The 22,806-nt window shown below is 33.5% G+C and overlaps 1 protein-coding gene and 3 pseudogenes across 2 annotated transcripts; 2 read left to right on the forward strand and 2 right to left on the reverse strand.

Annotated features, from left to right (window-relative positions):
• The first annotated feature begins 3,078 nt into the window (after nucleotides 1-3,078).
• LOC120193079 (LIM domain-containing protein PLIM2b-like) lies at nucleotides 3,079-4,371 on the forward strand. 2 transcript variants are annotated; one of them, XM_039195695.1, is made up of 4 exons: nucleotides 3,079-3,355; nucleotides 3,502-3,601; nucleotides 3,698-3,720; nucleotides 3,852-4,371. In XM_039195695.1, the coding sequence occupies exons 1-4, from the start codon at nucleotides 3,221-3,223 to the stop codon at nucleotides 4,224-4,226; spliced, it is 633 nt and encodes a 210-aa protein (XP_039051626.1). In that variant the 5' UTR covers nucleotides 3,079-3,220; the 3' UTR covers nucleotides 4,227-4,371. The 2 variants fall into 2 exon arrangements, with proteins under 2 accessions (XP_039051626.1, XP_039051627.1); XM_039195696.1 differs by having other exon boundaries at nucleotides 3,698-3,749; nucleotides 3,783-4,135.
• A 290-nt stretch (nucleotides 4,372-4,661) lies between these two features.
• LOC120192994 lies at nucleotides 4,662-13,054 on the reverse strand (annotated as a pseudogene).
• Nucleotides 13,055-16,064: 3,010 nt separating this feature from the next.
• On the forward strand, nucleotides 16,065-17,700 carry LOC120193027 (annotated as a pseudogene).
• Nucleotides 17,701-19,573: 1,873 nt separating this feature from the next.
• On the reverse strand, nucleotides 19,574-21,353 carry LOC120193053 (annotated as a pseudogene).
• Between the last annotated feature and the right edge of the window lie 1,453 nt (nucleotides 21,354-22,806).

Below are 22,806 nucleotides of genomic sequence, written 5' to 3' on the forward strand. Positions count from 1 at the left end.
TTTAAAACTATCACTCTAACTTTTTGGTTAACTATTTAACAATTTAATGATTTGATTGTTATTAAAATAAAACAACGGTGACCTAATTGATAAAAACTTTAGTTTAATGGTCAGAGTAGATTTAATCCTATAGCTTAATGACTGAAGGGAGATAGTTTACCCAAAATGAGTTTTAATTGTGTAGAACTGGTATTTTGTTTGGTGAACTTGTGCGTTTTGGATATTCCAGGTGTTATATCATATAAGCAGTCGCGTCAGGGGACGCGTGTGAGCTACGGATTCTTTGTTTCTCATTGTACGGCTTGGGGTGTGCGAGGAGCCGGGGACTGAGAGCCTTGTTCATGGCTCATGCACCCTTCTCGTTTCCAATAGCCGCCCCGATCCATGCATTTTCCGCCACAGGCTTTAATTTATGGGTAAAGTATAGTAATGATCAATGAATTTTTTTAAAGCTTTCATTTAGGTCTCTCAACTTTTAAAACTTGTAATACAGTTCTCAAACATTTAGTCCGTTTGCAATATGGTCCCCGACGTAACCAGCCATTTGATGTCGTTAGTAAGTTTGCAATATGATCACTTAACTTTTTAGGGGTTTGCATTTAGGTCTCCTAACTTTTAAAACTTACAATATAGTCCTCAATTTCATTCTAAACCCCAAATTCCTTTTCGATCTCGAATTTCCTTTTTCTCTTCTCTCTTCTAATTTCCAGTCGAGGATGCATGATAAATTCTAATTTAACTTTGAATTATGTGAATATGTTGACTTGAATAAGGGTCCATTGAGAGAAGACCCGACCAATGGACTATCGAGACCATCAATGATTCAAGGTGTAATGTTAGATACATGTCATCTCAGGTGAAGCATAGATGTTCGATGAAATGCTTGTGAGAAAAAACTGGGGTTAGAAATGCAGAGTTGATAAATACTACTAAGATGAACTAAGTATCATTGTTGAAAGTCACCAATAAAGCTGGAATTATTTTGTATAAATTACATAATAATTTATTCGTTTATTCCTTATGGTTAAAGATTTTCCAATATATGATCAAATATAATTAAATCTCAAATAGCGCATTCACCTCTCAGTCTCTTTCGCAACTCGAAAGGCGTCATGACAGGGTCAAGTAGCTGCTCCAAATATACTACCATGTCATGATGTCTTTCGAGTTGCGTACATGCATAATTGTCTTCTAAAGCTATAATTTAATATAATTCAACTATAAAATTTCCAAAACATGTAAAAAAATCCAATTCGTTCACGATATATTAATCCCATAATCAACATGAACTTATTAAAAAGAATACGAGCTCACAGGACGCCGAAAACCATAGGTCAGATCAATACAATTCCCAGTAAACTAGTACCAGCAGTCTCTCAGATTTAGCATGGGGATTTCACTATGTCGATACTCACAACCAAATCCCTGATTTAAAGAAAAAACAAACAAGAAGATCAGAAAAATTTAGCCTAGAACCCTCTTTAACTTCTATTCTGATAGACTAAATATCATTCATAAGGAGTACTAAAAGTTTTGATTAAGAAGAAAGAAAGAAAATTAGATGGTTTTGGTTCAAAACTAACACTAAATATCCATATCATTGACATGCAGTTCCATAAACATAAAAATTTCATCAAAAAACACACAATGCGAGCTAAAAATGGGAAAGTACGAAAGAGGAAAAGCTTACTTCTAGATAGCCCAAAAGAGAAAATAAATACCTTCTTGAAAGTGAGGGGAGAGACTAAGAAATAAACTCAATCGGTGTTGTGTTCCAACAATTCTTTCTCCATTTTTTCTTTGTAAATAAAAAGCTGAAAGACAGAACACTGCTAGGGTTTACAATTTTACATGGCGGAAAATTGAAGAACAAAAACCAAACGAGAATGCAAGTGAGTGAAAGAGACTAAGAGGTCAATGTGTTGTTTGGGATTTCATTATATTTGATCATCTGTTGGAAAATATTTAAGCACAAGGATTAAACGAAGAAATTATTATATGCCATTTATACAAAATAATTCCAACTTTGTTGGCGACTTTCAACAATGATACTTAGTTCATCTTAGTAGAATTTGTCAACTCTGCATTTCTAACCCCATTTTTTTCTCACAAGCATTCATCGAACATATATGCTTCACCTGAGATGACATGTATCTAACATTACACCTTGAATCGTTGATGGTCTCGATGGTCCCTTGGTCGAGTATTCTCTCAATGGACCCTTATTCAAGTTAACACATCCACATAATTCAAAGTTAGATTAGAATTTCCCATGCATCCCCAACTGAAAAGTTACGCTGGAAATTAGAAGAGAGAAGCGAAAAAGGAAATTCGAGATCAAAAATGAATTTGGGGTTTAGAATGAAATTGAGGAATGCGTTGCAAGTTTTAAAAGTTGGGAGACCTAAATGCAAGCATCTGAAAAGTTCAGTGACCATATTGCAAACCTACTAAAGGCAGTGTAACGGCGTCAAACTTCTGGTTACGTCGGGGACCATATTGCAAACGGACTAAATGTTGGATGATTGTATTACAAGTTTTAAAAGTTAGAGGACCTAAATGAATGCTTTAGAAAAATTCAGTGACCATTACTATACTTTACCCTTAATTTATTTACTGTCATTATCAAACCCTTTTGAGTTTCTAAAAATAATACATCGGAGTTACTAGAGATAAAGATTATATGTCTAAGTTTCAGTCTCATTATATGCGTATATAAATTTCTAATTTGAAAATACCATCAAATGTTAAGACAAATCAAAATAGATGAAAATTTAAAATTTTCGTATTATATTTGTTATGGACCAATCATTTATCTTCGAAATGATTACAATCTTGGGTTATTAGTTGGTTGCTCTCATTATTTGTTAATCCCTTGAACAGGTCAAAGCACACGACCCGTTGTTCTCTCGGCTCAATGTGATTCAAACAAAACCATTCCAAATTTAGGACATCAACAACATTCCAAAATTTCTGGACATCCAATCACGTGCCCTTCAATCACCGGCAACAACAAATACCAGAATGTATATATATATATATATACACCAGTTTTTACGAAACACAGAACGGGGACTTTTAAATTGTCCTTCATTTGTCAGAGGTGAATCGACAAACGGGGCAAGCTACTATTTCTCTTGTCCCACAGTTCCTCGGATCTGTACCCCAATAATAAAACATCTTCCGAGGAGTTTCCGAGTTCAGGACAAGCAAAAGAAAAATGGCATTTACCGGGACTTTGGACAAGTGCAAGGCCTGTGACAAGACCGTTTACGTGGTGGATTTGATGACTCTTGAAGGAGTACCTTATCATAAAACTTGCTTTAGATGCAGCCATTGCAAGGGATACCTTCAAGTATCTCAATTTTCCTTTTAGGATTTTTTTTAACTCGTTAAATTCAAGTTGTTTGCACGGTAGTTATATATATGATTATAATTTGATCTATGTGTTTTAAATACGACACACATCAGATTTGAGTTGCCATTTATGGCCATTGACAGATGAGCACTTATTCCTGGATGGATGGAGTGCTGTACTGCAAGACTCATTTTGAACAACTATTCAAGGAATCTGGCAACTTCAGCAAGAATTTTCAATCAGGCAAAACCCCATTTTTACGTGCTTTCACTTCCTTCCCCTCATTCCTGTATGGCTACGGCTAACTACAATAATCTTCTTTGATGATCACTTTTGCAGGGAAAACTGAGAGGGGTGAACATGTATGTCTTTCTTCCTTTATGATATATATATATATATGTGTGTGTGTGTGTGGTGCTACTAAAATAGACACAGATAAGTTTAATCTTTCCAATAGATTATTATTACACAGTTTTTTTGCAATATGTTACAGAATAGGACTCCTAGCAAACTTTCATCCATGTTTTCTGGAACCCAAGACAAGTGTGCAGCTTGCGAGAAAACGGTGTACCCGTTGGAAAAGGTTACCATGGAAGGTGAATGCTACCACAAGACATGTTTTAGGTGCGCCCACGGAGGCTGTCCTCTGACACACTCTTCGTATGCCGCCCTCGATGGTGTCCTGTATTGCAAGCATCACTTTGCTCAGCTTTTCATGGTGAAAGGAAACTACAGCCATGTTCTTCAAGCAGCTACACACAGGAGGAACTCCTCCACGTCATCAACCGCCCTTACTGAAACTCAAGCCACACGAGAGGAAACCGCTGATGATGATGAAGAACAATCCAAAGAGGCATCCGATGATTAAACACACCATCGGTTCTTTTATGAGTTTCCCCACCATAATGCTTTTTGAGAGTTCTGCAACGAACTTGTTTGATCGGGTTTTTGGATTGGATTGATTTACTTTATGTATTTTGAATATACAGACAATATGCATGATCAATTCGTAATATATACTTTTAATAATTCCCTGATTTTTTTCTCTAGATTTTATACGCAAAGTGGGACATATATAGTCCACAAAACAAAATTCATTATCGAAAGAAAGTTGAAGTGAATAAAAGTAACCTTAATTGGGTTAACATTTGTACTTGCTTGACATCAGAATTCAACTTCTGCAACATACAACCAAAATCGAATGAAGAGATAGAAAACTTTGAGTATATGACAAGTGACAACACCAAATGCCAAAGGATAGTATTTTAATGTAAAAGCTAACTCATTTTATATCCTGATTTGCAACATAAAATCACACACTTTCTATTTTAGGTAAAATGTTGTATTTTCACCATCTGCCTTTTTCAGTGATAACTTTATCATCGATGTATACTTCCAAGGATGATGCAAATTCTCTTCTTAGATTCTCAGTCTTCTGTTTCAGTGCTGTGTCATCTAAGGCAGCACGGATCCCCTCCTTGATCTCCGTCTGTAATAGTTCCACCTTTGGTGAGCTAGAGTCTTTAGCCATCTCTACCTTCAATTCTTCAATTTTGCCATGAAGACCAGCTACGTCGACTACCCTTTCGATTTCTCCATCAATCTCTTTCTTCACACTTAAAATCTTCTCTTGTTGTTCTGGAGCTGCATCTGCAACCTTTCTCTTTGCCACTCCAACAATTTCCAAGTTTGCTGACTTCAAAACTTCAATCAGTTCTTTCATAGCTTTTACTGCCTCTGCCACAAAATCTTAGCCGAGTGGATCTCCTTTTGACAAGTTTGCCTGAGCATTATCCAATTGTTCCAACTTTGCTTTGATATCAGATGGAATCTTCTGATTAATCTCAGTTTTCAGTTTCTCACCTTTCTCTTTCAGCTCAATGAGACTGCTAATCATGCTCAGCTTTTCAAGCTTTTACTTTAAGCTAAGATATGCTCCTGGTTTTGACAAATTTTGCTTAAATTCCTGCATAAGGTTATCGGCCTTCACCTTCAAATTTCGGTTAAGGGTCTGATTATCGGTTGCCCTCAATAACTCCAACTTAAGTGACTCAAGCTTCTTTTGCAATCCCATTGAAATAAATGCTCTGGTAACCTCCTGGTCAACATCCTGCTTAAGTTTTTCTATTGCTTGGTCTGTGATAGGATCTGAAGATACCTTAGCCTCCAAAATATTCTTCTTCAACTTCTCGAGATCCGACTCTATATCAGCAGCATTCAGCATGCTAGCATCTTAAGGCCTCATGTTTCGTTTTCTTTCAGGTTCCACTGGCTTGCCTTCTTGGAAACCTCCTATTGATAGAAATTTAAGCATCCGATGGCTAAGCAACTCTTCCATATCCATTTTTGTTAGTTCCTATGTTCATTTGAACATCATTTTTTGTTAGTTCCTACGTTCATTTGAACATCATTTTAAGTTGCCTGTGACTTGGGAATCAACTAAAGGAAAAGACATTGGAAGGGTAAGTTCTTCCAATAGGGAAAAAAAGAATTTCAAATGTAAAAGCTGGTTGTTCTTTGAAGAAAGTATACAGCTTCAAATAGCATGTGAACCTCCAAGAGAGTCCTAAAAATAACAAATAAGGAAAAAGTGGAAAAATAAACTAGTGTTGTGAAAAACAGTTCTTGGCATTTTACTGAATTGGAAGACTCGAGAAACAGGATAACTTTATATGCTCGAGATGCTTACAGGGATGATACCATTAGCAATTTTGCGCTTTTAATGTTCTTGAGCTGTTATCCTCGGTTTTTCAGCTGCCTATACAAGTATGAAACATCGTTCCCAACAAAAAATGGTTCTCATTTACCATCAAATGAAATTACTTACCTTAGGAGCTGCTTGGGAAGATTTCCACAGTATAGCAGCACATGCTTCAGGACTGGTTAGAGCATCAGTCAAAAGAAGCATGTATTTCAGAGTTCATGTGTAAATAAAAACATGAGTACATGCAAAACAAAGACCACATGGAAAGTATACAAAATATAGCTGTAAATATATTTATTGTCTGTTAAGCTGAATTTGAGAAACAAAAGTTATACAAAATGAAGTACTACTAGTTTAGCTATAACCTAATATTTCTGTTTCTATATAACGATCACTGACCAAAGAAAAACTAAAACTCAAATTAACATGTAAAGCACCTTTCAGAACTTGGAAGTATTATATATTTGTATTTGATTTAACAACATTATGCATCATAATCTTCAGTTAATTTTTTTACTTTCCAAGCGATGCTACTGAATGAGTGAGGAAAAAGAATGAACTATTTCCACCTTGCATCGTATAGAACAGAGTTCTCATGCATAAGCAATTTATTGGGACAAGCAATGGCCAGAGTCCCACCAGAACCACCTCCACCAACAACAACTGTTATAATTGGCACTTTAAGGTCAAACATGGACCTCAAGTTGCGGGCAATTGCTTCCCCCTGTATAGGGTAAAACATGAAAAGGGTCATGTTATTATATGAACTGGGTGTTTCAGAATCTATAGTATGAAAATATCACGATTTCCAATGTCCGAAGATAGTTTCACACACTTGACCAAGTTCCTCTGATTTGAGATCAGCGTAGGCCCAGGAGTGTCAACCATTGTTATAATAGGAAGACCATGATGATCAGCGTACTTCATCATTCGCAGAGCCTTTTGATATATGTTTGTAAAAAGAGCTTTCATATGAATATTTCTTTACAGATCGTATGCAACAGATGAGATTTAAAACTGTTTTCAGTAGGCTTTCTCAAATATTAGTGATCACTTCTCTGTTACCTATGCATCTTTCCTGAAGTAACATAACATAATAAAATTCCGGGACAATTCTAATATCGTATAGACATGACATCTCATGCAAGCTGAGCCTTAAAGTTAATTGTTCAAATAAAATATCCTTGAAACGTACCCATGGGGAGTTGGCATTGCAAAATTGCGAATATTGTTCTCCTTTGTATTCCTACCTTTCTGCTGGCCTATAAACATGTAGCTCTTACCATCCATGGTTTCAATTACCATGGCTGGATCATCATAGCTAGCACGATCTTCATGGAGTTCCACCCACTATATGATAGTAAAAGAGTAAAACTATTAAAAAAATAACTTCATATTCTTTTAGGGAATAAATGTATAAAAGTTTTGTACCATTGAAATACCTTCTCTGTGATATTTAATATATGATCAAGAGCTGTGGGTCTGTTGGGATGTCGGGCAATTGTCAGGCGTTGAATAGGTGTCAAATGGGTGTATAAATCTTTCAAAGCCTGATGTTTAGAACAGATGAAAGGTTACAGATATGGAAATAAGCATGAGTAAATGTGGATTGCAATTTTAGTAGAATATTTAAGCAACCAGCAAAGGCCTACGATGAGATTACTGGGAATGGATCAGTGAACTTCTCCCTGTTACAACTGAAAAACTAGGAGCCTAGGACAATGGAACCCATGCCTTCATTTGACACAAGAAGCTGAAAACTACCATAACACTTTAGTTTTACACGAGAACATAAATAAATTTCAGAAATTACACTCATAACAAAAGTTACTATACCAGTGAATCAATAATTAAACAAGGATTTTGCTAGTAAGTATCCTTAAGTCACCCTTTAAGTCATAACCTTGTATTAGATGCAATAGATGACAATTTTATTGATGATTTCCTATACTTAGGGTGAAGATATTACTTCATATACTAGCCTTGAAGAGTGCCCTTAGGGAACTCGTTCACAAAATCCTTAAAACAAGCTGACAAAATGGGGAAAAGAAAACATAAGATTAACCTAATGATACTTGTTTTCCAAAGCTCCAATTTGAGCAGTAAAATCCAGACCAGTTTCATCAGCCATTCTGCATACCTGCTTAAAATTGTAATGAGCAAAACAACGAAGTTATTAAAATTTAGAAAGATTGTATATTTCCTAAAACATCATGGCAAAAGTAAAGAAAGTTGCTCCATTTTAAGATCAGAAACAAAACAAATATATCATCCACGGATGGACTGGACCCTGAAAATTTTAAATAATTCATATATTTTAGATTTTTTTTGTATTTTTTATTGATAATATATTTTTACCTATAGAATTTTATAAATTCTCTCTACTAGCATAAAATTACGAGTTTGTCCTTGATAATATCGACATAACATGATAAAGTTGAAAATTTGTCATTGGTTTCACTATTCATGAATCCTCATTATGTATCTTTACACAAATGATCATTGTTAAAAGAACATGAACTGTTATAATATGGGAACGATGATTATCGACAAATAAATAAACACGATCGAAAAGGAAAATCAAAGAACACCAAGATTTATATGAAAAACCCTAAAGGGAAAAACCGCGGGCAGAGGAGAAAAATTTCAATAATATAAAGGGAAAAAATACAATAGGATTTTGGTAAAAAAAAATTGATTTCTAACCCTGATCCTTAGTATCTATTTATAAGAATAAATACTTGATTAAAAAAGACAACTAAATAAAGTAGAAATCTACTTTAATAAAGTTTTATACTTTTAACCAAACTGGGTTTTCTACTTTCCTAATATTTATATATTAATTAATTTGTGCCACTTTGAATTCTAGTCAAACTCTAACAAATCTCCACCTTGAAACGAATTCTGAAAGTGCAAAGGTTTCGAGACAAAACACCCAAATTCGATATGACACCCAAACTCAACAAAAAACAATTATTCACTTCAACGAACAAGTTCACATCTTTCACAAGACCCCTCAAAAGGGTAATATTCAGTAACAGACACCAAAAAAGTCCAAGCTTTTTCTAGGCTTGGATTTAGTCTTCACATCGACATGGTTATCATAAGTGCCAACTGTGCTCACAAATGTTTCACCACAAGCAATATCATGCACAACAAGATCTCAATCATCAATGATAGTTCTATCTTCAAATTCATTATGTTCACGAAATTGAACTATTTTCTGCTTCACATAATCATTCTGCCCATGGTTGTTTTGTTCAACAGTATTATTTGACACGGTGGATTAAACACCAACTGCATTTTCTAAAACTGGTGAACCCTGTAGAACATAAAACTTTATATTCTTTCTCTGCCCTTTCAACGCAACAAGGGAGTCCTTGCAAATTTTCATATCTCCACCTTCATTGGAGAATTTGTACCCTTTTGAATCTAGAGTACCTAACGAAATTAGATTTCTACTCAAATCTGGAACATGTCTCACATTACCAAGTGTTCGAACAATCTCACATTACCAAGTGTTCGAACAATCTCATCGAACATCTTAATCTTGATTGTGCCAATACCTGTAACTTTACAAGAGATATTATTTCCCAAAAATAAATCACCTATAGATACATCTTCATACGAGACAAACCAGTCACGATTAAGACTCATATGAAAACTACTACTAGGAATTCTCCATCATCGTACTCCTCTACTATACCGACCTCACCAAATTTCCCAGAGTTCTTCTCTTTTGATTTTATTTTGCAACTTGTAACACTCCGATATTTAACATGACCTTTCTTTTTACAGTAGTGGCAAGTTTTACCTTGGTTGGAAGATTTTGATATACCCCTTCCAATATTATCAGAAGAACGATCACCTTTTCTCCCACTGTCTGAGCTAATCAATTCATGCATCATGAGACAATCTGCCTGGGGCTCGAAACCAGATACAAGATGTTTCATCTTGTCAAACGAGTGTAATCCAAACTTCTTCAAGAGTGAGTGTTTTGTGACTGTACAAGAATGTATCTCTGAAAGGCAAGTAGGAAGGAGACAACGAACATAGGAGGATCATTCCTAAGTATCCTTTATCATACTTTACTTCTAAAGTCTCTAGATTAGAGATGGTTTCCTTGAATGTGGTCATGTTCTCTTCAAGAGACGAACATTCCAGGAACTTGAGCGAATAAAGACGCTGCTTTAGGTGCAACTTGTTGGTCAATGATTTCTGCATACAAAGGTGCTCCAATTTCGCCCACAAAGATGCAATTGTTTTTCCTTTCAACACATCATGTAAAATTTGATTTGATAAGTGTAAACGAACATGAGAAAGAGCTTTACGATCCTTACATTTTTCCTCATTCATCCATTGTGTTATCGACTTCTCATCAAATTCTTCTATTGCATCGTCGGTATCTAAATGCGCAAGAACATCCCGAATCTTCACTTGCCATAGAGAGAACCTGGTGTTTTATCCAATAGCGGAATATTATACTTCATTATTTCCATAATCTTGAACCTGAATCTCTTATACCAATTTGTTATAATTTTGGAAAGATGATTATCAACAAACAAATAAAAAAGATCGAAAACGAAAAAAACAAAGAATACCAGGATTTACGTGGAAAACCCAAAAAGGGAAAAACCACGGGTAGATGAGAAGAATTTTACTAATATGAAGGAAGAAAATACAACAGGATTTTGGTGAAAGAAAAACTTGATTTCTAACCCTGACCCTTAGTATTTATTTATAGGGATATATACTTGATTACAATAGATACTTGATTACAAAGGAAAACTAAATAAAGTAGAAATCTACTTTAATAAAGTTTTCTACTTTTAACCAAACTAGGATTTCTACTTTCCCAATATTTATATATTAATTAATTTGTGTCACTTTGAATTTGAGTTAAACTCTAACATGAACAAAAACATTAAAATGATTCAAATATCCTGAATAAGTAAACAAATGAAATGGAAACCAATGGAAAACAACTTACCTCAATAATATTTTTCTTGAGATCAATCAGTGGCTTCTCAAATGGTAGAGTCACCTGTTTTGATTTCTCATGCAAAGGCTTGAAGTGAGACTGGTAAGTTAAGTATCTATCTTTGATATTCGAATCAATATTATCTGGCCAGGGGTAATCATGCTTCTTCCCTTTCTTAATTTTTGCAACAACACTAAATCTCCACCTAATTTTATTCCTGGAACCTTTTGAAGCTTTTGACCCATACCAAACTGCTCTTCTATATGAACAATTCACTACCCAAAAACTCCTTCCAAAAAAATATGAGTTTGACCTGAACTCAAACCTTCCATCTTCAAGTCCTCTTCCTCTTCCACAATTTCCAGCTACTAATGATATGATAGCCATCCCAACCATCACCTCACTTCATACAAACTCTAAAAAATGCAACTGTAACAATAATTCTTCACGTTACAAAGATACATTCTTCATAATAATAAATTTGAGTTAAAAATAGATTCAAAGAATCTCAACTTCCTTTCAAACACCATAATTCCCCATGTGAAGAACATGAAGGAAAAAACTTTAACATTCACTAGCTCGCTGCTTTTGGTTACTCAATCATTTAAAGACTCTAATCTATAATCTAATCTGTTATATTTTGACCCAAATTATAATTAGTAATCAAGTTGAATTTTATTGTAATTATTTTAGGTAAGAATTCTTATGGATTAAGAATTCATGGTGACCAAGTATTTGGATTTATAAATAGTGATAATGTCATAACCTAATTAGTGAGAGATAATTATTTTGGAGAGATGTAATCTTTCTAGGATCTTTGTAACTTTTGGGGTTTATATTACAGAGATAGTTTTGTAGGGATTGAGAGAGTTTTTGGAATACACTGGGTTTTGGTATTTATACCAGGTTTTGGGATACATGTGATATCATGTACTTGTACTCTTCGTGTTCTCTACATCTATAATAGATTATTGTTCATCTCGCTCGTGGAGGTAGGCAAGACCGAACCATGTTAAATCTCATCTCCTATGCATGTCTTATTTTATGTTGATATCGCTTTAATTAATTTTTCGATTACATATTATAACAAGTGGTATCGGAGCTATGGTTCGGGATGTGGAGTTTTTAAAGGAATTTGTTACTGCGAATTTTGTTAGCGATTTTGGAGACATGTAAGGTGAATTTGCTTTAATAAGTTTTTCAGTTGTAGGGAAGTAATTCTCGATTGATATAATGATACTTCAATGGATATTACGTAAGAATTAAAGTTGTTGAAGACTTGACAACGATACTTCAACGGATATGCAACTTACGTAAAGATTAAAGTTGTTGAAGACTTGAATACCAATTTTTGGATGAAATTTGGGTCAAATGGGAGATTTTTTATATTTTGACCCAAATTATAATTGATAATTAAGTTGAATTTTATTGTAATTATTTTAGGTAAGTATTCTTATGGATTAAGAACTTTTTGTGATCAAATATTTGACTTTATAAATAGCGATAATGATTATAACCTAATAGTGAGAGAGAATTATCTTGGAGAAAAGTAATCTTTTTGGGATCTCTGTAACTTTTGGGGTTTATGTTACAAAGATAGTTTTGTAGGGATTGAGAGAGTTTTTAGATACATTGGGTTTTTAGATATATGTGATATCATATACTTGTACTCTTCGTGTTCTCTACACCTATAGTGGATTATTGTTCATCTCGCCCATGAAGGTAGGCAAGACCGAACCACGTTAAATCTTATCTCTTGTGCATGTCTTATTTTATGTTGATATCACTTTGATTATTTTTCCGCTTATATATTATAACATAATCTAGCAAAAGCAATAAAAATAGAAGATTAAAAAAAATGTAAACAATTAGAGAAACTCCAATTGAACATATTATTCCGTTTAAGTAATAGAAAAACTCATTAAAATGGAATAAAGTTGAAAAAAAGAAAGCAGTAGCATATTACCAGAATGTTGATGGCAAAGAAGATACTTGTGCTTAGAAATTTAGGGTTTTAGGGATTTGAGAATCAGGAAAGTCAGGAGTTAACGGTTGAGATATCTCTACTACAACAACTAAAAAATAGAACAAGGATGCTTAAAACTTTGTTTATATTAAAAAAAATTATTAAAATATAATCTTAACTGAGATTTAATGGCGACAAATGAAAAACAGACGGGCATGAGTTTCACAGACTGTTGTAGAGAAAGTGATGTGGTTAGGCGATGGGCTACACGTGCTTGAAATGAAGGTGAGAAGTTGACAGTGTCTATCCACGTTGAGGATAACGATCAACTACCACCAAAATTCCAAGTAAAAAGCTTACCCGGCCTATAAAATTGGTTAAAATTGACTCGAGTCAAAATTATTTTTAACATGCATTGTGGTGATCCAAAACCGACTAGAGTCAGAACTGGTGTTGTTCTGAACCCGAGTTAGACATAGAAATTATGGATCTTAACCCGACATGCACCAGACCTGATAACGACTGAACCTGAATTGAACCGAAAATATGATTCCCCAACCCGACCTGCATCCGATTAATATGAACCCCAACCCGAACCAGAGATTGGCCTGATAAATAACTGGTATTACCCGACCTATTTTCAACCTGACCTGTTATGAACCTGACCTGTAAATGATTCGACTTGTTATTGATTTGATATGATATTTACCTGACTTGACATTTACCAGACTTATATATTACCATTAATGAAATTATAAGATTTTAATAAAATTATGAGATTTTAGAGTTTATAATAAATCATACTAATTAATATGATTAATTTTTAAATGTTATAATAAAACATTAATTATGATAATTAAATTAATAAATATTAATTATGATTCTTATATTATGATTCTTATGTTATAGATCTTTAATATAATCATTAATTTTATTTTATTAAGTAATCTATACTGAACATTATTAATTAAATTAATTATAATGATTACAAGTTAAAATAATTTATAATAATTTATTGGCATTGAACATGACTAATAACATTATTTTAAATGTAAATTATACAATTTAATTCATGTAAAGAAAATTTATCTAAATAGACGGTTATGTTAGTGTCGTCAACTACTATATTATATTGTAATGATCAACAATTCAATATTCAATTTCGTGTCTAAAGGTTAAACTAATTTTTTACCCTCAATTTAAAATTACATTGAATATAAAGGAAATTAAAAGATTAAATTATTTTAAAAAAAAATTAAATATCTTATACACTGTTAAGCTAAAAATTAAATATTATTATATGTTTACTTTTTATATTTATAAATTTTAGTATATAAATATATTCAAAATTTTTATTAAATTAATAACTTGGTATTGATAAAATTAATAAAAAAATAATTCTTTAAAATTTAAAACAGAGTGAAAATAAAATAGGTAAAATAACGAGGGTCATATGGTCTTTTGCTTTCAAAACATGGGATTGGCGCCATTTGATCAATTCTACGCTCAATTTTTAAATTTTTAACCATTTGGGGGTTTGGAATAATTTATAATTTAAATTTTGAAATGTGAAAATAAAGAATTTAGAGGCGGGTGATTTGAAGCCAACTAATTTCGACTTTATTTTCAAGTTTTGAGTAGGTTTAATGTGAAAATAATTGTTTAAATTATATTATTTATTAATTTTATATATTTAAATAATTTTTTATTTAAAGTATGTATATAACGTTTTCGATTTACTTTTTTAAGTTTTTAATCCGTCACAATTGTTAAAAAAATGTTAGTTGACACGTGTATAATGTATGTATAACTTATTAATGTATAGCATAATTAATAATATATAATGTATATTGTATGAATAATTAATTAACGCATAATGTATGAATTGATATATAAGTATAATTTATTAATGTATAATGTATGTATGTATGCATATATAATTAATTAGCATATAATATATGTAGTGGTGAATCGAGAAATATTTTTTAAGGTGAATACATATGTATTAATAACAAAATTTTTAGTGTATACTAGATAGTTTATATATACTAATTAACTATATACTATATAGTTTATATACTAATAAACTATGTAATATATAGTTTATATACCATATAGTTTATATATACTAATGAACTATATAATATATAGTTTATATATACCATATTCGGAGGTCTCTTACGGAAGCTGCTTTCAACCTGGTGTTGGGGGTAGCCTACTATCTTACCTCCCCCTTACCCCATACATATGGGAAAAAGGGACAACCATTTACTTTATATATATATATATATATATATATATATATATAAACTATATGGTTTATTAATATATATATTTAGTTCATATATACACTACATAGTTTATATATATTATATTAATATATACTTTATATATATATATTAATATATTATAATTGATTTATTTTTTTCTTAACTTTTGAAATGAATGTAATTTACTTTATTTTTCATATATGCTTCACATTTTATAATTATTTTGATTTCATCCTTTTGTGTTCTTTACTTTATTCAATTTAGTCATTAAATTTATAGTTGCATCTAAATTTGGCCCATTCTTATTTCTTATTTATATTTTTGTAATTAGCCCATAACTTTTTAAATGAGTATAATTTAGTCATTTCTATATTAACTTTAACCTCACATTTTAAAATTATTTCGATTTGCTCTCTCATCAATGTGTGTTATTTAATTTATTTAAATTTTTATTTTTAATTTCATATTTGTTAAATTTAGTCCTTAATTTTATATTTATGGGCTAATTACCTCATTCATACATGAACTGTACTCGGTTCTCAATTTCATACATAAAGTTTAAAAATTCTCGATTAACTACATAATATTTTCTTCCGTTAACGGATTCACTCAATTCTGTCATAGAAAGTGATGTGAAATCCTATAACCATGACATGTGGCACATTAAAAACATGTTTTTTATTTTTTAGAAAAATTATATTATTCATCACTCAAATATCTTCTCACTCTTATTTTAATCATTAAAGTTTAAATATTTTCAATTTAATTATTAAACTTTCAAATACTAGTCTTCTTTCAAGTCCACTATCCCTAAACTCGCCTCCTCCATCTCTTCCCTTTCGTTTTCCCCTTCCCCACCCCACCCTTTTGTCGCCGCCTACTCCACCTCCGTTTCCCTCTTCTCCTCGCTTTCCCTCTCTGAAGGCGACATTTTCCCTTCCTCCATCATCACTTCCTTCTCCGACGTGGTTTCTTCTCTTTCCTTCCGTTCCGACGGCCTCCTCTTAGCTGCTTCTGATCTCTCCGGTCTCATCCAAGTCTTCGATGTCAAAACCCGTACCCCGTTTCGTCGTCTCCGGTCCCATACCCGTCTGGTTTGATTAGTTAAGTATCTAGTTCTTGATAAGCTCCGTTTGCTCTCCGGAGGTGGGATGTTGCTGGGGAAAGCGTGGTTTTGGACTTGATGGGCCATAAGGATTATGTGTGGTGAGGCGATTGTAGTTCGGTGAGTTTCGATTTGTTTGTTACCGGTTCTTATGATCGCATCGTTAAGGTGTGGGATGTTAGAGTCGAGAATTCAAGGTCGGTTTTTGAAGTGAATCATGGGAAACCAGTGGATGATGTGATTTATTTGCCTTCTGGTGGGCTAATTGCAACTGCTGGTGGGAATTTGGTGAAGATATGAGATCTTGTTGGGGGTGGGAGGATGGTTCATTCAATGAAAAATTATAATAAAATTGTTACATCGATTTGTGTAGGAATAATTAGGAAGGAAAATTGTGGGATGAATCGATGGAGGATAGGATTTTGAGGGTTGGTTTGGATGGTTATATGAAGGTTTTTTATTATGGTAATATGAAGGTTACCCATTCGATGCGGTTTCCTGCTCCTCTTATGTCAGTCGGTTTTTCGTCCGATTGTAGGACTAGAGTAATCGGGACATCTAATGGGATCATATTTGCAGGGATAATGAAGGGTAAAGACAATGTGCAGAGTGGAGGAGTGGACGAGGGATTCCTCTGGCGAGCTGATTGTAGTTGAGATCAAGAGTTTTAAGCCGCCTCAGTTGTAGTGGAATATTCCTGGAGATGAAATTCCTGCTTACAGTAAGAAAATGAAGGCCCTTCAATTGCGAGACTGACACCGAAAACAACCCATAGATCCGACCCGAAACAATGGATAACTTGACGAGAGCAGACATTTTCCCAATGGAAACAAGATGGATAATCAAAGTTTTTCCATAAGCAATTCTCTGGATTACTTTCATTTCCATCTCTGACAATAAGATTACCAGAATCCAGGAGCTGCAATACTGGATTCTGAACACTCGCTGTCGTATTAGTCGACCAAACAACTGTTGTGTTCCAAACTTGAAGCACAATTCTGCCACTGGTTTCTATCTAATCTTTTATTGGGTTTACTCTGTTTGCAACCCAAACAACAGTTTGCACGAGGATGTTGTTGGACTAGATTCCCAGCTATCGGTTCTTGGAAGTGCCTGGAGAGAAGAAACCCAACGCAAAGCTTCCATATTTGGAGACTAAGGTCGTGGCATCAGTGAGCGACCCTGATGGATAAATAGTGTCGATTGCGTTTGAAGCTTTTGAGAAGATGATGAGAAAACAACAAGCCTTGTAGAAAAAGAAACCACCGGGTTACGACTAAAATAAGTGAGCGACCCTGATGGATAAATAGTTTAATAATTACATTAAAAAAATTTAAACTTTATTTACTAAAATAAGAGTGAAAAGATAGTTGAATGGTGTAATTTACCTAAAATAAATAAAAACATGTTTTTTAAGTGTCACATGTCAGTTTGTTATATGTTAGATTGTTATATGTTAGAGGGTTTCACGTCATTTTCCGATGGAAGTGAGTGAATCAATTAAGAGCAGAAAACATTATGTAGTTAATCGAGAATTTTTAAACTTTATGTATGAAATTGAGAATCGGGTATTGTTCATATATGAATAGGGTAATTAACCCTATATTTATCATAAAATTGATCAATGATTATTTATATTCTTAGTAATTTACTCTAAATCATATACAATTACAAATTGTAATTCAACATTCGCGAAAGACAAAAATAATTAATCCAAAAATAAAAAATTGACCCGATTTGAACTCAATATGTATATGATAAAGATCCGACCTGAATTTTATCTGCCAATGATGTGATCCGATTTGAACGAGATCCGCCTGAAGTCTATCCGAACCTGAATTAACCTGGTCTTTAACTGCTTCGGACCTGAACTGTTTTGACATGAACTGTCATCGATCCGAACTGAAAGTAACCCAACCTGAACTCGAACTGAACCGGGAGTCAAATCAACCTGAAAAATGACCGACGTGATTTTACCTGGACCCGACCTAATCCGAGTCGAAGCATCAAATTAATCTGACTTAACTTGTATCTGATTTTATCCGACCTGACAAGATTTGACTGAAACCTAAACAATTACATAATTTTACATCCCTAAACCTACGTTGTCTCATGCAATTAGCGCACCAAATTTTTGGCTTTAGGCCATTAATCAAGTTACTTATCCATATAATTAATCTAAAATTCTTTAAAAAAATCCATCTAATATACATAATTTGTTTATGCTATTCAGCCATTAATCTCGATGCATGTTCCTTCACGCGTCTTAACAAAAATATTAGATTGTCCCAGGTCACTAAGTCATTCGTAGTCCCAACCAATAATATATATATATATATATTTTCAAAGTGAATTTTCATCTCTTTCTTATGTGTAAATAAGAAGTGGGTAGTTATTTGAAATTTATTTTAAAATTTGTGACTTTCATTTACTAAGACCTCAATGACACTCAGACCTCGGATGACATAGTGAGCCGAATCCATTAAATAATTTATCAATGCGTCTTATATCTCTCAAAACATTAGTTAGCTCGTTTTTTTTTTCATTTTCTCACTAAAGCAAACCGAAGCAAAAGGTTGGTGCAAGTTAATTCGTGTAAATCCACGCATGTCAGCCATTACTCAAGAAAAAGGGAGTCTTCATTAACTGATCTATTCACTGTTTGCACCATTTTTTTAGGTCTCAATGATGATTTTCAACATTCGAGTTTATTATTTAATCTGAAGCTCGCATTTAAAGCGTATCTTTCTCTCTGCCTCTCGTTGTATCATCTCTACTGAGTTATTTAATCTGCCTCACTTTCACTCCAATACTGTAAACTCCCACTTGGCCTATATTGAACATATACCGTATTTGATTATCATTCTCGAACACAGATAGCATCATCCATGCACCGGGAAATTCATTAACCATATAAAACACGAACTTTAACCAATTCCATCATAATCCTAATGAAAAACCCTCAAACTTGTTCTCAAAGAAACAAAATATATATATATTCCTATATCAACACATTCAATTCAGTAACAGATAATTTTGATGTTCTTCCCTTTTGTTCAGAAGTGATACACCAAAGAAACAGGAGAGAGATAATACAGTTGAAAACGGGGTGTTACAAACGAGAAAAAGTGTTGCAATGAAAACAGTATTAGTAGAGTTTTTGCTTAGAGACCAGTCCGGAAATGTAGCAACTTTCAGAAACAACCGAGGGCCTTTTTCGGAGTTTGTCCAGTTGCGCGATATTTTGCTGCCATTTCTTCTGCCTTGAGAAGCTCTTCTCCACGTTTGGCTTCAACCATTGCCCTCTTTTCCTCTGCCTTCCTTGTGAACTGAAGCTACCTTGTTTTTCATTTTCTCTGCATATTCTGCTTTCTTATTTTCCAATCGTTCCTGCCAAAATTACGTGTTAGAATTACCAGATTACAATTCGTACATGTATCTAACACGAGTATGACTAGGAGTATGTCTGAATGTGTATTGAACACAAATATGGAATGTTCATCCTTTCATTATCCAAAAAGGATTGGAAAAAGAAAGTGTACCTCAATTTTTCTTAGTTTTGCTTCCAGAGCTGCTTTCTTGCTGTTCTCCCATGCTACAATAGCAGAGAGCTTTTTCTGGGCCCTGCTCACCGATTTCAGTAAAGTTGATAAAACATATATATTATACATACATTCATACATACATACATAGATCAATTATATAATATAAATATATTTATATTTACATGCAAGTAAAAATTAATATAGTAAACCAAAGAGGGTTTAGGGACTTGCTTGTTCTCTGCTTTGGTCTTTTCACTATTTTCCCATGCCCTGATGAATGACAACCTTTTTTCTTTTTCAACCTCTGCAAGGGCAACATCTGAAAAACCAAAAGAAAGACTGGTCTTCAACATCATCCATCCGTACAACCACCACAACATAAAATACTAGATTCGGCAACGGTGGCCTCAAAAAGGTCCGAAGGGCTATGAAATAGTATCTGATGATTACGATGGTATCAGAGAAGCATACCTCTATCATGTGATCCACTTGAAGTTTTCTTTTGTTCTGGCTCCTGGGCTTCTGTCAAAATGAAAAATAATGTTAGAACACACCAGAAGAACACGATGAATGACAACCAATTATGAAATTAGCTTATGTAAGAAATTTATGTCGTGACATGAGACAGGCCACTTAGATATCAAGCATAAATGTACACATCAATGCTCTCTTTTTACTACATCTTGAAAATATGTAGTAAATCGTTTGAGTTAAATCAGAGCTCACTCTTTTTTTGAGTCCAAGGAGAAAAACTGAGGTTAAAGAAGAATATAGTCAAACTTGCTCTACAACTATAAACGAAAATTGGGTAAATCAAGGGGATTTCCATCAATTTATAACATTGGATTTGATGTTTCCTTTTGCAATCTTAATTGTTCAATTAATTTCCTTAGGAGTCAAGCTTTCATTTTTGAAGCTGAATACACTTAATTTACTAAAAAATTTAAGTCTTTCTCTACCGGGTTCTGGGTTCAAACTTCATATCAAAGCGATCTAATAGCTGTTTAAGTAGATTGTAATCTTAATCTCTGTAGTGTACGACAGATAAACTAACTCAAAGACGGATTGATCCGCCAAAACAATGCTTGCAAATCCTATAATCGGAGTGTTATAAGTTCAAATTGTGTATACAACAAACACGATGAGAGTGGAAACAAAAGCTTACTCTCAACTACGGCAAGGGCTTTCGATTCTTCATGTTTTTCCTTTGCTGGCGGTGGAGCCACGGTTGTTTTCTCTGAATCAGCTTTTGCAGCCTCCGTTTCCGGCGGTGAAGCGGCAGGCGGTTCAGCTGCAACCTCCTTCGTTTCCTGCGCCATAATTAATCTTGTAAGTGTACTGCTTTCGGTAAAACAAAAAATGATAGTTCCGAAATGGATAGCTCTCGAATATTCAAATATCTATGTTTAACAAGTTAGCTAAGACGCAGAACTTTTATTTTATATATCCTAAGAGAAGTGTCATAGTTTGGAGTCATTATCTGCCGTTGATCTTTATTTATTCGATCCAAAGGAGAGTGTGTTTCGAAAGAGACAAATGAGGTGTAGAGTGTGGACTGCAAGTAGTTAGGGAGTGAAATATTTTATGCCGACAGATAGAGCTGTTAAACTGTGCCACGTATATCGGCAAGTGAGATACAACGACGTAGAGTATACATTAGGGTAAACTACACTAATAAATCAATGGATTTTTAGGGTCCTTAAACATTTTTTAATCAAAATCTAAAAACATTTTTTTAATCAGAAAGACTTTCATTTCGATGATTTCTTCGATCGAAAAAATTCTTAAACTACTCTTATTTTTCTCTCTTCTTTCTATTAAACTCATCAAAAAATCTTCAACTCCTGTCAAATCTTAATCGAAATAAAAATTAAAACTTTTCAATATGTCACTATTAATCGTCATATAAACATAAAATCAAACTGTGTTAATCTTCTGACCAAATAAAATATTTCCACTGTTGATAAAAATTCGATCTTTGCGAACACTATCAATTTGTAATCTTCAAATTCTCTTTAAAAGACATATAAAGATTTAACGACTCTAATACAAGTTTAAAAATTTTAATAACTAAAGTGGAAATATCCTAAAAAGTGATCATTAGTAGGCTAGATTTTAAAGCATAAAAGTCGAAAAGAAAAACTAACATTGGTGTGGTGGGGGAAGGGCCCGCCAGCAACATTGATTGCTTTGAAGAGTTGAGCGCCCTTGGGCTTGGCCATGCACCGTTTGGGGATAAAAATACAAAAACTTTGGTGGCACCATCCAAGCAACATGGGGTCCTGAATGATTTGATGCTGCGCTGTTTATTCATCACCTGCTTGGCCATTTCGGCAATTATGTCTAATGATTCTTCTTTAATATTTACTGTCATTATTAATTTATTAATAAAACACCTTTAGTCTTTGCCTTATAAATGCACCTTACTACATTACATGCCTTATGCTTTGTTTTCTTCATTAATGAAGATTGCGCTTGTGTATACCAAATGAGCCCAACACTAGGGTGTAAACTAGCCGTGTTGAGCTCGACTCTAAAACTTTGAAATGACGCTCGATTGAGCTTAAAATTTTTAAGCTCGACTCGAACTCGAAATTCTGAACTAAAGCTCGTGAGCAGCTCGAAAAGACTTGAAATGAAAAAAAAAATCTTAAACTTAACCTGATTAAAGCCTCAAACTCAAAATTGAATATAAACCTTAAATATAAGAAAACCTTATTATATTTAAAAAAATAACACATAAATGTTAATTTTATTAATAATTTATTTAAAAAATAAAATCTTAATATATTATATTTTCGAGTTGTTCACGAGCTTTTCGTGTTGAGTATCAAGTAACTCATTTTGGCTCGTTAAGAACTCAAATCAAGTCCATTA

Source organism: Hibiscus syriacus, unplaced genomic scaffold (assembly GCF_006381635.1).
Source record: "Hibiscus syriacus cultivar Baekdansim isolate YM2019G1 unplaced genomic scaffold, ASM638163v2 tig00116984_pilon, whole genome shotgun sequence".
Classification (NCBI taxonomy): Eukaryota; Viridiplantae; Streptophyta; class Magnoliopsida; order Malvales; family Malvaceae; genus Hibiscus; species Hibiscus syriacus.